The sequence below is a fragment of the Polyodon spathula genome, chromosome 2, assembly GCF_017654505.1.
Source record: "Polyodon spathula isolate WHYD16114869_AA chromosome 2, ASM1765450v1, whole genome shotgun sequence".
NCBI classification, from domain to species: Eukaryota; Metazoa; Chordata; class Actinopteri; order Acipenseriformes; family Polyodontidae; genus Polyodon; species Polyodon spathula.
This window is the reverse complement of record NC_054535.1, coordinates 95,514,134-95,527,526: the sequence shown is the minus strand read 5'-3', so window position 1 is coordinate 95,527,526 and position 13,393 is coordinate 95,514,134. Positions and strand designations below refer to the sequence as shown.

At 37.9% G+C, this 13,393-nt stretch overlaps 1 protein-coding gene across 1 annotated transcript in view; it reads right to left on the bottom strand.

Annotated features, from left to right (window-relative positions):
- LOC121327216 (netrin receptor DCC-like) overlaps positions 1 to 9,521 on the bottom strand; it is a 63,841-nt gene extending 54,320 nt beyond the window's left edge. The window contains exons 1-3 of the mRNA XM_041271104.1: positions 9,452 to 9,521; positions 9,005 to 9,159; positions 7,823 to 7,940 (exon numbers count right to left, since the gene is read on the bottom strand). Of these exons, the coding sequence (XP_041127038.1) occupies positions 7,823 to 7,940; positions 9,005 to 9,159; positions 9,452 to 9,521 (343 nt within the window). The remainder of the gene's footprint in view (positions 1 to 7,822; positions 7,941 to 9,004; positions 9,160 to 9,451) is intronic.
- Between the last annotated feature and the right edge of the window lie 3,872 nt (positions 9,522 to 13,393).

The window sequence follows — 13,393 nt, the reverse complement described above, 5'->3', positions numbered from 1 at the left end:
ATCGTATTTTGAAATGAAAAAAAAACATGTTTGGTGCAGCAGGTGTTTCTTTCAAAAGTTCACATTTGAGACCTATAAAATGAATAGATGTGCATGGTGGAGACATTTTATATACAGTTTAAAATGGAAGGGCTTTTATAATTACCTAAAGGCTTTGTTGTACAGAAACACTACATTATAGAAAGCAACCATGTTGCGGTTAGGTTGAAAACATAAAATATAAAAATGGCAGAAATAATCGAAGTTCTATGAAGCAAACGGTGAGACAAGTAAAGAAATAGAAAAGACAGCAGATGCCATCTTGTTTATTTTAGGGTGTGCATTTTTTTTCCCCCAGCAAGGAAAGCTTAATATGTTAACAACAGCATTATGTAACATTTATAATCTGAAGCGGCATTGCTCTCACTTGAACAAATCAGATTTGCCTGAAGTAATACACAGCCTGCAGCATAATTATTTAAAGCAACTGTATTTGGTTGCTTGGCTGTCAACATTTTTTATTTTCACATGTTTACTCCTGTCATTTACTTACATGAGCACTTACATTACTAAGGAATTATGAGCAGAGTGAGGCAATCCTGTCATTTATGAAGTAGCTACACTGATATGACAGATGAGTGGAATGACATATCTTTAAAGTGATATGTGTCTTGACACTGCGTTATGCTTCAGGGTTTGTGTTTTAAATAGACAAATGACAAGAGAAGTAAAAAATGTGTAGACTAACGGGGGACTGAGGCCTTTAGTTAGTGTTGTCTAGTTTACTCAAACAATCTATGCTAAGTCCTCCTTGTGCTGTAGAGGACGCTGTTCTTTGTGTAAAACATAGGCAATGCTAATTGCATTCACCAATTAGTATATTTGTGTGCTGCTCAGCAAACGCCACATAAATGATGGGTTTAAATGATTTTTGAGTGTTTAATGGAGAAGCAGTTTTATTCATGGGATTACAGAGCGGTGTCCTGTGCTTTAGAGGCAAGGCACATCTTGGTACTGTGTGCCGCATTTTGTAGCTAAATAGTTTTCTACTGGTTCTAATAGAATTGGCGTAAATATAATTGAAATGTACAGATCTGAGTTTTTGGCACCCTGGTTTACATGGTGGTCTCAGATGTCAACAGGTTCAATGTAGTCTTGTTAGTAGTTGCTACTGTATTCATGGCAGCTTTTTGAGTTTTCAGTCAACCTAAAAAAGGAATAAATAGTACTGTAACATCAACCCACAAAATCAACCTGCAGTATTTCCTTCATCCACAACCTATCAATACTGCCATGCCAATGACACCCATTACTGGTACAGACTTTTACAGTACTTATGCAACTGGCTGCACATGGGGAAATATTTATAATAATATTTATTCTAAAGGTCATTGCTCACTTTCTGTTACATCAGCGTTATACAACAAATGGTTCAGTAAGCTGGTAAGTGGATTTGAGAACATTTTTTTTTCATTTTTATTAACTTAAAAAGTATAAACCTACTTGCTGTTTGTCATTTTAATGTATACATGTTCTGTTTTACTCAGTAAAGATGCATAGCATGTTGTGTTTTATCAAAGATAAATAGTTGCTAGGCAAGGTACAATAAGAAATGCACAAGTTTTTGTATGTTAAAGTTGTATAAAAAATGGACCAAGCGTTTCATGGCCTTCACATGAAAATATAGTTTAAGAATGATGTTTAAACAAACGTAGTCTTGTCTTTAAGGGGTTACTTTAAATGGAAATACTTTAGAGCCCCCTCTGCTGGCAAGATTATTTGGAGCAGCTGCTTGATTTGATCCTCCGCTGAGCTGTGACAGTTAAAAAAAAAAAAAAAAAAAGAGGATAGAGGTTTCCGATAATCTGGAGTCATGCTGTTTGTGATTCCAATGAGACATCTATGTTTCTCTTTTGTTTCCCCTGTGAGAAAGAGATGTAAAATAAATGGACCAGTGTGGGGAGAGTACTGTTCCTAAGCATCAGCATTTTCTTTCTTAGCAAGTGTTTCACTAATATAACAAACACATCCTCCAAGGGTGCCCAGTACAACAATTTACTACATCCACCTTCCCGCTGTAGAGCTGGTTCTGGAACAGTGAGAATCGACAGAACCCCAAACTACTAAATTATCTCCACCACCCAGCAAGAGTCACCTGAGAAGTCACTTAAGTCAATAAAGATCTTTTGGTGAAGGAACAACTGTTTTGAGAATGATCGATGCACAAAGAAAACTGAACTTAAAATTTCAGGCCAGCACCGAACAGGGTATATTGGGGCTAGACTTCTAAGTCACATTGTTCAGTTAAAAAAATCACCTTTTAAAAACACAAAAGCTTGAAAACATGTGAAGTATTAATTGAAGCTAAAGGTAGTCGGAACTGTTTCATTAATCTGCGTGCTACTTCAAAAGAGGGATTCAAATGTGTGTTTTTTCTATACATTTTTTTTTTTTTGATATTTGAAATGCTACTGGATTTAAATGTATATTACTTACTGTGCAGTGCTTGTAATATAAACCATTCACAGGGGAGCAAATTCAATTAACTATTATGCACCCAATTATTTTTCTGAGGATATTATACAATGGGTACAATCTTTTAAACTACACTTAAACTACACATTGCTTGCTTTTCATGTAATATTTAACATTAAGTACAGCAGCTTCATAGATATCTATTCTGCTACATAGATAACTATTAGATACAGTGTGTATTCTTTGTATAAGGTTATATGTCATTACTGAACCACAGAACACCATCCTATTGCATGCAACAAAAGGGGATTCCACTTGATTTAAGCTTTAATTTCCTATAGTGAAATTGTAATATGATGAAAAATGCCATGTGGTGTAACAATGGCTTAGTAATGCAGATTGCATATTTGTTATTATTAAGAATTTGGCAATGTTATTACATTCACATCTACTATACTGGAACTACATAGTTGTATAGCACTGAAGCTTATTATTGGTAATTGGTGCTTTTGCATATAATATAACATGTGTTAATTTTGTAAAATGTAAGTGGTAAACTTCCAAAATGCTTCTCTTCAGTATCTATACCAGGAATGTTTTAGAGACACACTTTACAGAACTTGCCAGTCAAGCTTGTTTTCTCAGTGATTTGCTTTATTAAAAACAATGCCACACTCTCAGAAGAATACATTTCTTTCTCTTGCTTTGTACTTACTAAAAGACAGACATGGGTATAGTTGCAAAATTCCACTGCCTTTTCAAACATGCTTGCATCCTTTTCAATTTCACCTCGGTAATTAATTTTACTTGTTTTAGATAATCAAGCTATAAATATGTGGAGACTTCTTGTGTTTTATCAAAGAACATGTCATAATTACTTTTAATGAAGCACTAGAGCTTAAACTCCATTATCCGTTATTATATTTGCACCAGCAGCAAATGGCTACTGTGAAAGGTCATTGTCTAGGCCTATGTGAGAATGAGATTGATGTGGTTGCCAGGGGCAACCCCCAGCCTGCCAGGCGCGGGTGTAGGCTGAACAGCTGTTCAGTGTAGTACACATGCTGAGCCTGGAATAAATGGTGGCCATTCAGTGGCAAAATTTCAAACTGTGAGGGCTATGCTCCTCTGTTCGCGGTCAGTCCTACCACTTAAATTGCTCAGAACAAGTTTTGCTGCCATCTGTGCATGATGCCCTTTGTGGGATCCTTGGGGATGAGGTTTGTATTGTTGGAAAAGTGATTAAAAATCAGGGCAAAAGTAATCCATCATCTCCAAAGGGGAGTGAAGACAGTTACGGTGATATCCTCCAGCTCATCCTGATTGGTTCCCAAGCCACTTCCTTTGACCTCAGTTCTCAATCCCATGGCAAGCATGACTAAAGCATAGACTTGTGAGCACAATTAATACTGTATTTACTTATTAGGCTTCTTTTAGACATAAGAACAACTTTAACTGAGGTCCAGGATACAAACTCCGATCCTAATCAAATCCGTATTATGATGGTGAAGCTCAACCTAGGAATTTGTATGTGTTAAATTTACGTCAACATTTATCGGATTATGTTATAGAAATGCACACAACATATGTCTTCATGTCACAAAACAGAGTGTTTTAAATTTTACATCAAGGACTATTGAGTTATATTATGGTAATATGTGGGTTATGTCTTACAATAGACATAAATTAGTTATTATATTATTATTATACAAATGTATTCACCTAAATCTAGAGTGCCTGTCAACCCCTTTATTGCGGCCCACAGCTTCTCTCCAATTGAATCATACAGTGCCTTGCAAAAGTATTCAGACCCATTTTTTTAAACTTAATATTTTATTCAAAACTTGAATGCTCAAACTGAAGACTTCTAAGGGTAAGATATGTTCAGCAAAAACTAAAGAGAAAAAACTGAAATATGTTGACTGCATAAGTATTCAGACCCATCAACTCAATATTTGGTGGAAGCACCTTTGGCAGCAATTACAGCCGCAAGTCTTTTTGGGTAAGTCTCAACCAAATTTGCACACTGACTTGGTGCAATTTGTGCCCATTCTTCTTGGCAGATTTGCTCAAGCTCTTTCAAGTTGTTGGGAATCGCTTATGGACAGCAGTTTTCAAGTCTTTCCACCGATTGTCAATAGGATTCAAGTCAGAACTTTGACTGGGACAATCAAGGACATTCACTTTCTCTTTCCTAAGCCACTCTAGTGTAGCTTTGGCTTTGTGCTTTGGATCATTCTCCTGCTGAAAGCTGAATTTTTGCCCCAGTTCTAAGTCTTTAGCAGACTGAAACAGGTTTTCCTCTAGTATTTGCCTATACTTTGCTCCATCCACTTTTCCTTCAATCCTAACAAGCTTTCCAGTCCCTGCTGAGGAGAAGCATCCCCATAGCATGATGCTGCCACCACCATGCTTGACTGTAGGGATGGTGTTGACTGGGAGATGTGCTGTGTTGGGTCTGCACCAAACGTAACACTTGGCATTTAGACCAAAAAGTTCCAATTTGGTCTCGTCTGACCACAATACCTTTTGCCACATTTTTGCAGGATCACTCAGGTGCTTTGTTGCAAATTCCACATGGGCTTTGAGATGGCTAATTTTTAGTAATGGCTTCCTTCTTGCCACCCTGCCATACAGGCTACTTTTGTCAATTGTTCTGGATATTGTTGACTGATGCACATTTTCTCTCATCTCAGCCATTAAACTCTGTATCTCTTTCAAAGTTGTCGTTGGCCTCACAGTGGCATCCCTCACCAGTTTTCTCCTTGCCCGGCTGCTCAGTTTGGAGGGACGGTCTGATCTAGCCAGTGTCTGGGTGGTACAATGCACCTTCCATTTCTTGATGATTGAGTAGACTGTGCTCACAGGGATTGTGATGAGTCAAAGGGATTTCGGTCTGTGATTCAGGCTCCCGACAGTAGATGGCATCAAACCAACTCGGGACTTCCCTTATCAAGATCTCGTGACCATGGCAAAAGTCATCTTTTGAGGGGCGGCACCTTGGTGAAGGGTGGAAGTACGAGTATGTAAATTCCAGCCACTGGAGTCAAGTGAAGGATAAGGACACTTGTCAGTTGGGGATTGGTGTTCCACTGACTACAGAGGCGGGACATTACATACTAAAGGGAACGTACTACTGTGTTTGGGGTTGTCTTCGTGGTATGGTTTACCACGAAGACGATTAAAGACGAGTTATCACGATCGGTTTTGGATTTCACCCCTGCACTCCTTCCCTCACACCATTTTGTTTTCTTTTGTTATTTAATTATTTTGTTGTGTATAGATAATAAAAATAAATTATTTTATTTCTGTACACATAAATTACTGTCTGGACATTCCATTTAATACACTCTCGCCTCACAGGGATATTCAGAGACTTCAATATTTTTTTGTACCCTTATCCTGATCTGTGCTTTCAATGACTTGCTTTGAAAGCTCCTTGGTCTTCATGGTTGAGTCTTTGCTTGAAATTCACTACCTGACCAAGTAACCTCAAAGAGAGACAGGTGTTTTTATTCTGAAATCATGAGAACCACTTATATTGCACACAGACAGAGGCCATTCAGCTAATTGTGAGGCTCGTTAAGGTCATTTTGTGCACCTGAATTAATTTAGTTTTGCCACAGCAAAGGGTTTGAATACTTATGCAATCATGACTTTGCCATTTTTATTTCATATTAATTATCTATTTACTTCTTTCTTTTTGTTTTTGCTTTGAATGTGTGGAGTAGGTTATGCATATAACACATATTAATTCCTACTTCAAAGTATCATGACTGCAAGCTTTAAAGCAACAAAATGTGAAACGAAACAAAACAGTCAGCATATGATCAATATGTGGGTGAGCAGAGGAAAAGGTGGGTGGAGAGTCTTCGTAAGGAATTAACAACGCAGTAATCATTTTTGTCAAAAATAATGCCATCATTTACTCTCCTTTAAAGTTTAAGATACAATTGATTATTGTTGAGGCCATGGGTATAGCATTGTTTATTTGTGATAACTCAACCCTAGCCAGAGACAACTTGACTGGAAGTATAGAATACCCATCGCCTCAATAGTAATCAATTGTAGATTAAAGGAGTGTAAAAACACAGTCTTTAGTCCACCTCACATTCCGTGCGCGCAGACGGTAATGATATTCTTCACAATTTATTGAATAGCTGGTTATAGTCACTGACAACATGAATAAATGCTAATGATTTAATTTTACAATTTATTGAATTTACTCTTACTGTCACTGGCAACAGTGCTAACACCTTGAGTTAAGTTATTGACAGAGGGAGTAAACACTAAGAAATGGTTTAAATGTATTATGTTTGTAATTTATTTAGGTGAAATATTGAAATGGCTAGTGACACAAATAAGTGCTCTTAAAAGGTACTTAAAAGGTACAATTCATGCCTTGCTGTGCAGCCTTCTGCTCTGTAAACTCTGGACACCCCTGATCTAAACAAACTAAAAATGCCCTTTCTGACAAAATATATAATGCAATCAGAGGGCATTCTTTATTAGGGTAAGCATGAACTTCATCGATCAACACATCTGAACCTTTTGTATTGGGCTTTTTGAAAAGCAGATCATCATATAATATTTTATTTCCTGTAAATGTCAAATATCCCACTTGTTGAATTGCAGTAGATGAAATGCTGAGACTCCTGTGTCCTGAATGTTATTGTTATAAAATAAGCAACAAGGTTCTAGGAGTCCATCGGATATGTAAAAATATTGTATTTCAGGTCAGCAACCCTGTGAATCTAGTCATGAGCTCACAACTCTATTGTTTTATTTTATGGGCAATTTAACATCAAGGTCTTGTTTCTGTAAAGAATCAATGAACAATTAGCACACGTGGTGTCAGTGCACAGTGATGTAGCATCCTCATGACATACAGACTGCCACAGTCATACTGAACTTCCAAATCATTGCCAAGACTTTTAAACGCTTTACCGGGATCACTTTTACTAGTAATATGAATAAGGTCTTTGTCAAACTGAAAAGATAACCCAGACTTTACGGTTTATCCACACTGTTAACAGGATGGAAAGATCTTAAGCCCTGACATGTGCTCTGGTAATTTAGCATACACACCTATATTAGCCATCCTACCTCACAAAGTTGCGTAAAAGATTACCCCTAATTTAGCAAAAGAGAACATTCCCAAAGCAGTCACCGATAGCAGAGTTCTACCCTACATATTTTGAACATTGAGAGGTATTATTTGAGGATAAAAGAAAGGTGAATGTGATCTGCATTTAAAAAAAAATGTGTTCCTACTGTGTGGTTGTATAGTATACAGCCATCTCTTGTTATCCTAGGTTATTGGAAATTAGATGTATTGTAAAGTAAAGTTTAGTAGAAAATCACTTACTGGGTTCCTGGATGATAAGCTGGGCAATAGCTTGCACATTCCCTGCATCGTTCTCTGCCACACACTGATAGAACCCCTGATCCGATTTTATTAGACCCAGGATGTGAAGGCTGCCACCCTAAGATGCATTGAAAAAAATATTACTGTTTCAAATGCCTTGCTTAAAACTGACCAATTTTAAAGAGTTTTGTTTTTTGGTTTTTTTTTGTTTTTTTTACGATTCGTAATTATATAGCTTTTATCAGGCAAAAATGTTTTTTTTTGTTGTTTTGTTTTTAGAATGATCTGTGTACTTTGTCTTCTTGCTTTTTGAACAACGAGACCTGTATGCTAAAAAAAAAAAAAAAATTAATAATACACCAAATAATGTTTTCAATTTTAATGACTTGTCAGAATGAATCTCTGCTTCATGCCTCACACAGTCTAACCTTTAGATGAGAATATTATTCAGGTAATATTGTTCAAACCGACTAAAACAAATCTTACAAAACAAATGTTTTAATAATTAAATTCTACAATCAGTTTTGAAAAACACTGGAAGGCAGAGATACCTGTGCCAATTTCAGTTCATTCCAAACAAGGACCTGGTCCCAACACAGATTACTACCTGCTAGATAAGGGTTCCAAATCACGTTCCTGGAGGGCCATTCCAATACTTTAGGGATGGGGGTTTAATTAAAGCATTTAGAACAGGGTTGAAACAAAAAACAGGACTAAAACGGCCAACTTTTGCCCATCATTGTGCTAGATAAGTGACCATGGCAACAGATCAGTTAAGTGCAAATAATGTCCCTGCAAAGTATAGTATTGCTTTTATACACTACCCTTAGATAATGACCGCTCTACTTGGAACCGGATTGGCTGAGATGGTCCCTGAGTTTTATAATTACCTAATTAAAAACTTTTACTTGGTTTAATTAAACATTTGAAGACTTGGTTAGAACAATACTCTGGACAGCTTATTTAAATAATTAAGGGCATGGTTAGAAAAAGGTCCTGAACTCTAAAGGATTGAAAGATCCATAGGTGAGCACTACTGCAATAATGTTAGTTTTTAAAGTTTGTTTTCCTACCACACTGGGGACTTGTTTGATAAAAGACCTGTTTGGATTAATAGATCCCCAGCTTCACAAACCAGGCTTTAATGTTTGAGTCATATTTCTGAAATGTTGATATACTTACCACAGTCTGAAAGTAGTCACTTGGGATAACCACTTCTCCATTCTTAACCCACCAAACGGTGGGTGCAGGCTTTCCTGTGACAGCACAGTCCAACTCAATATCCATACTTTCATAGGCATAGAGGTTAGAGGGGTAATTCAGAAACCTCGGAGGTACTGCCAGAGAAAGAGAGACACAGAGAGAGAGAGAGAAATATATATTTAGAAAGGACAACAAGCAAAAGAAAATTGGAAAGCAGTTCAAGAAGACCTTTATAACAGACTATTTAGGGATCAGTCATGGATAAAAAATCCATATGGAGAAAAAACAAACCACGCTGTTCACAATGCTAATAGTTCTGGATTGGCCTGTGTCTCTGGAGCCTGATATGGAAATACCCTTTTCATTGTCATTTAATAGTCAGTGTTTGGAAACTACTTTTCCAGCTATGCTTTTGTATTATCCTGCCTGCTGAGGAAGAATTGGAAGCAACAGTGTTCTCTTTGATACCCATCATGCACTGCTTCAGAGCCTCCATATACTCTATCTAAGGAGCCGGGGAACAGAAAATCCAACTTGTTGAAAAATCAATAGTACAATAATTTTTCTAATGTCTTTAATTTGTCTTATCATAAAAATAAGAAGTATCACATAGTCCTCAGATGAAGCGATACAAATAAATAAATGAATGCATAAAAAAAAAAAAAAAATCGGGAAAATCAGAACACATGTACTGTACAGCACGTCAAGTGTTGACTGACTTCACAAATGAAAAAAAAGGATTATATGAGTAATTTAGATTTAAACTGGTCTCTATGTTTGGACTTAATTTGTGTATGTGATGGCACCTGAACCACAGCTACTGGTGTGATCATTAATAATAAGTAGTAGGGACGATTTTCTTCCTTTTTCTGAAACATTTCCAAGTAAGGGCTAATGAAGAAATGTGATCAACCCTTTGACCTTTATGGATTTTGTTCTCTTCATTTTTGACAATATTGTTAAAGTCATTTTAAATTAAATTGTGTTTTCAAGATTGGCCCACATGCTTATACAGTGCACTCCATTTAGAAGAATTACTGATATAAGAATCAGCCACATATAGTAATCAAAACCACTTGAAAAAATTAATTCCTATACTAATCATGCTAAAAAACTTGGTTTGTAAGAATCAAGCAAGCCACTTATAAAAATAATTTTGGGGCAAACTGACTTCACGTAATACAATACTGTATCAAGTGCATTGAAGTGTACAGCTGTGACAGAGATCGAATGATGCTTGGTGTTAGATCTCCTTCCCGATCTGTGAGGGCACTAGAAAGAAGGAACAGAGTAACTGTGGCAGGCTGGCGAGTGGATAGAGGCCCAGAGACAGACTGCAGTTCAAAAAAAATATACTTTTATTATAAATAGATACAAAAATAAAAGGGCACAAGGGCCAAAACAAAGGAATTGAAACAAAAAGAAAGACAAAAAGCAAAATGTACAAAATAAGGGTTTCCAGGCTGGGCAATGCCTTCACTGGATTTAGAAAATTGAAAAATCACAACCAACCAAACAAAACCAACCTGCTTCCTCAGCTCCCTCCTCCAAATGAGAAGCAGAGGCCTCCTTTTATGTCAGGTGGCTGGGTGCTGATTGATCGTTAATTAACCTAATCAACTAATCAACCTCAGCCACCTGAACATAATAAACCCAGGCAGGTAGGGGAAATTAACCCCATCCCTGCCAATTTAAAAATGGCAGAGCTTTGCTCTGCCACAGTAACCTTAAGCAAATGGCAAGACAATTTATTCGGTAGGGTAGGTGGAAGTTGGTCATTTAGGAAGGGGGCGGAGCTACAGCACCCAAGCTCACTGACCCGGACAGTGGACGGCGTGGCATCCGAGGATTGGAGGAGCCGATGAGCTCGTTAACCTTGGGGTCATGGGCAAGGGTATAAATAGGGGGGCGTAGCTTCAGTGATAAGTTCCTTTGTAGATGGTTAGCAACAACCTAGAAGGAGCCCATAATTTGTGGATAAACCTTGAGTGTTCTGAGTGTTCATCTATCTTATAACACTGATTGTTTGTCTTTCAAAAAGTACTTGCACGATCTGGAGCTGTAGCCGCAGGCCAGCATTAAACCCTGGCATCAACACTCACTTTTCACTTCGGAACTGTCTTTGCACCACAGGCACTTACTTCATGCACTGAAGGAACTGTGTCTGTGTTTGTGTTTTGTGTGGGTGACAAAAGACGGGACTTTTTGGTTGCAGGTCAAACCCATGAGATTACAAACAGGAGTGATACACACCTCTGTACCACTTCCATCATTATTATTGTTTGCAGGTTTTGCCATAAGGCTCTGGACATTATAATCATTAATAAACACCCTTGCACCTGTAAATCATTCGTCTGTGTGATTAATCCGCTCTGCACTACAGTCACCTGCAAGTATTCACCATTTTGCCACAACAGCCAATAAAGCTGTTTTTTGTTTTGAATTTGATCACATCTCGCGTGATTAGGCACATACACAGTGTGTATCCAGTACAATCCCTGGTCTGCATTGACTCCCAGTAGAAAAAATGCAAGTTGTGCAGTTTAAGTATGAGTCGACATCTGCTGGAGTGCTACGATAGTATTCCGAAGACCAGTCAAAGAGATGCAGCTCAGATATTGGACATTCCACAACCTACGCTGTCTAACATTCTCGAAGACAGGGAGAGTATCATACAAAACAAAGGAGACTTGCAGTTAGCGAAGGTACCTATGTTTGAGGTAGCACTTGTGAAGTGGATCAGAAATGCCAGAGAGAGAAATGCCCCCGAGTAGACCGTTTGTGATGGAGAAAGCAAAAGATCTGGTGGTATCCTTGGGGGTTACCGACTTCAAAGCCAGCGCTAGTTGGCTTGAGCAATTTAAAAAACAAGAGAGGATTGATTTTTAAAAAGTGCTTGGAGAAGCCGCTGACATGAACAACGTGAACAATGCTTAGAAAATGAGTGGATCAAAATAAGATGTGACTTTGCTGAAGTAAACATTTGAAATGTAGATGAAAGTGGAATTTACTTTCGAGCCCTGTCTGATGGCACTCTCACCTTTACAAAAGGAGGAAAGAAGTGGAAAGAAAGAATCACCACTCTGTTTATCTGCTCCGTGACTGGTAAGAAAAGGGACCTTTTCGTCATCGGGAAAAGTCAAAACCCCCTGTGTTTTAAAAATGTGAGACATCTTCCACTCCACTACACTGCCAATGCATCTGCCTGGATGACAGGCTACCCATTCAGTGAGTGGCTGAAGGACTGGGATCAAAAGTTGGAAAGAAGAAAGATTTAGCACCTTGTGGACAACTCCGCAGACCACCTGACGAAGGATGTGGCACTGAGGAACACCCGACTTGAATTACTCCCAAAGAACACAAATTGTTGTTGAGCAAGAGAACTCGATCCCCATGAATTTGAAGACAGACATCAATGACAATGCATTTGTGATGTAACCCTTCTCTGATGAGCACATCGTGACTTAGATCAGGGACCAATTTGAAGTGAATCCCGAAAACTTTGAAGACTGATGATTTGATGAAAACTTTGAGGAATGGCCTACGGTACAGGAGCTTCAATGATTTTAACCACCTCCATAGCCTTGAAAACAAGGTTAAGAAGGTCGTGGATTGTGCAATGATGCAGGGAACACTGGTCAAGTTTGTAATCAAACAGTGTCTGCACCACTGCAGGTATTTCTTTTTTGTTCTCTGTAAGTGAAAAATGTTTTAATAAAGTGAATACACATTCATTGAATACATACTGTGCACAGCACTGTTATTGTGTGACACTCATGTAGAGGAAGGGAGATTGTGTAGCTGTGCGGTGGGGGGGGGGGGTGCTGTTATGGAGCTTTGCAAAGCTTTGTGAAAAAATGTGAGATTTGTATATTGCAACTGATAAAAAGCAAGCCACAGATGCTTAAATGCAGTGGTAGTCCTACAACAAAATATTGTACTGTGATGTCATTGTAATTCAAAGGCCATTACACGTAACACCACATGGCAGTTAAACTAGGCACCCTCATGAGACGATCGCTTTAAGTAAACATAATCATGATCATATATCAAGTTGCTTATCCACGAGGACTTGTTTTGATTGTTATTATGTATTGTCCTCAGTGATTGAGCACCATTGACATTTGCATACTGTATTTAAACTGCTGATGCGCGGAGGCGCACTTTTGCTAATTGTAATCATATTGATCCGCTTTTAAGGATCAATTGCTTATAAGAATCAAATCATTCTTATTTATTTCTTTATTAGCAGGTGCCTCTTATCCAGGGCAACTTACAATTGTTATAAAATATCACAGTACAAAGTATCACATTATAAAATATCACATTACAGATAAGAGCAGTTACAAGGTACAGTAAATGAATCAA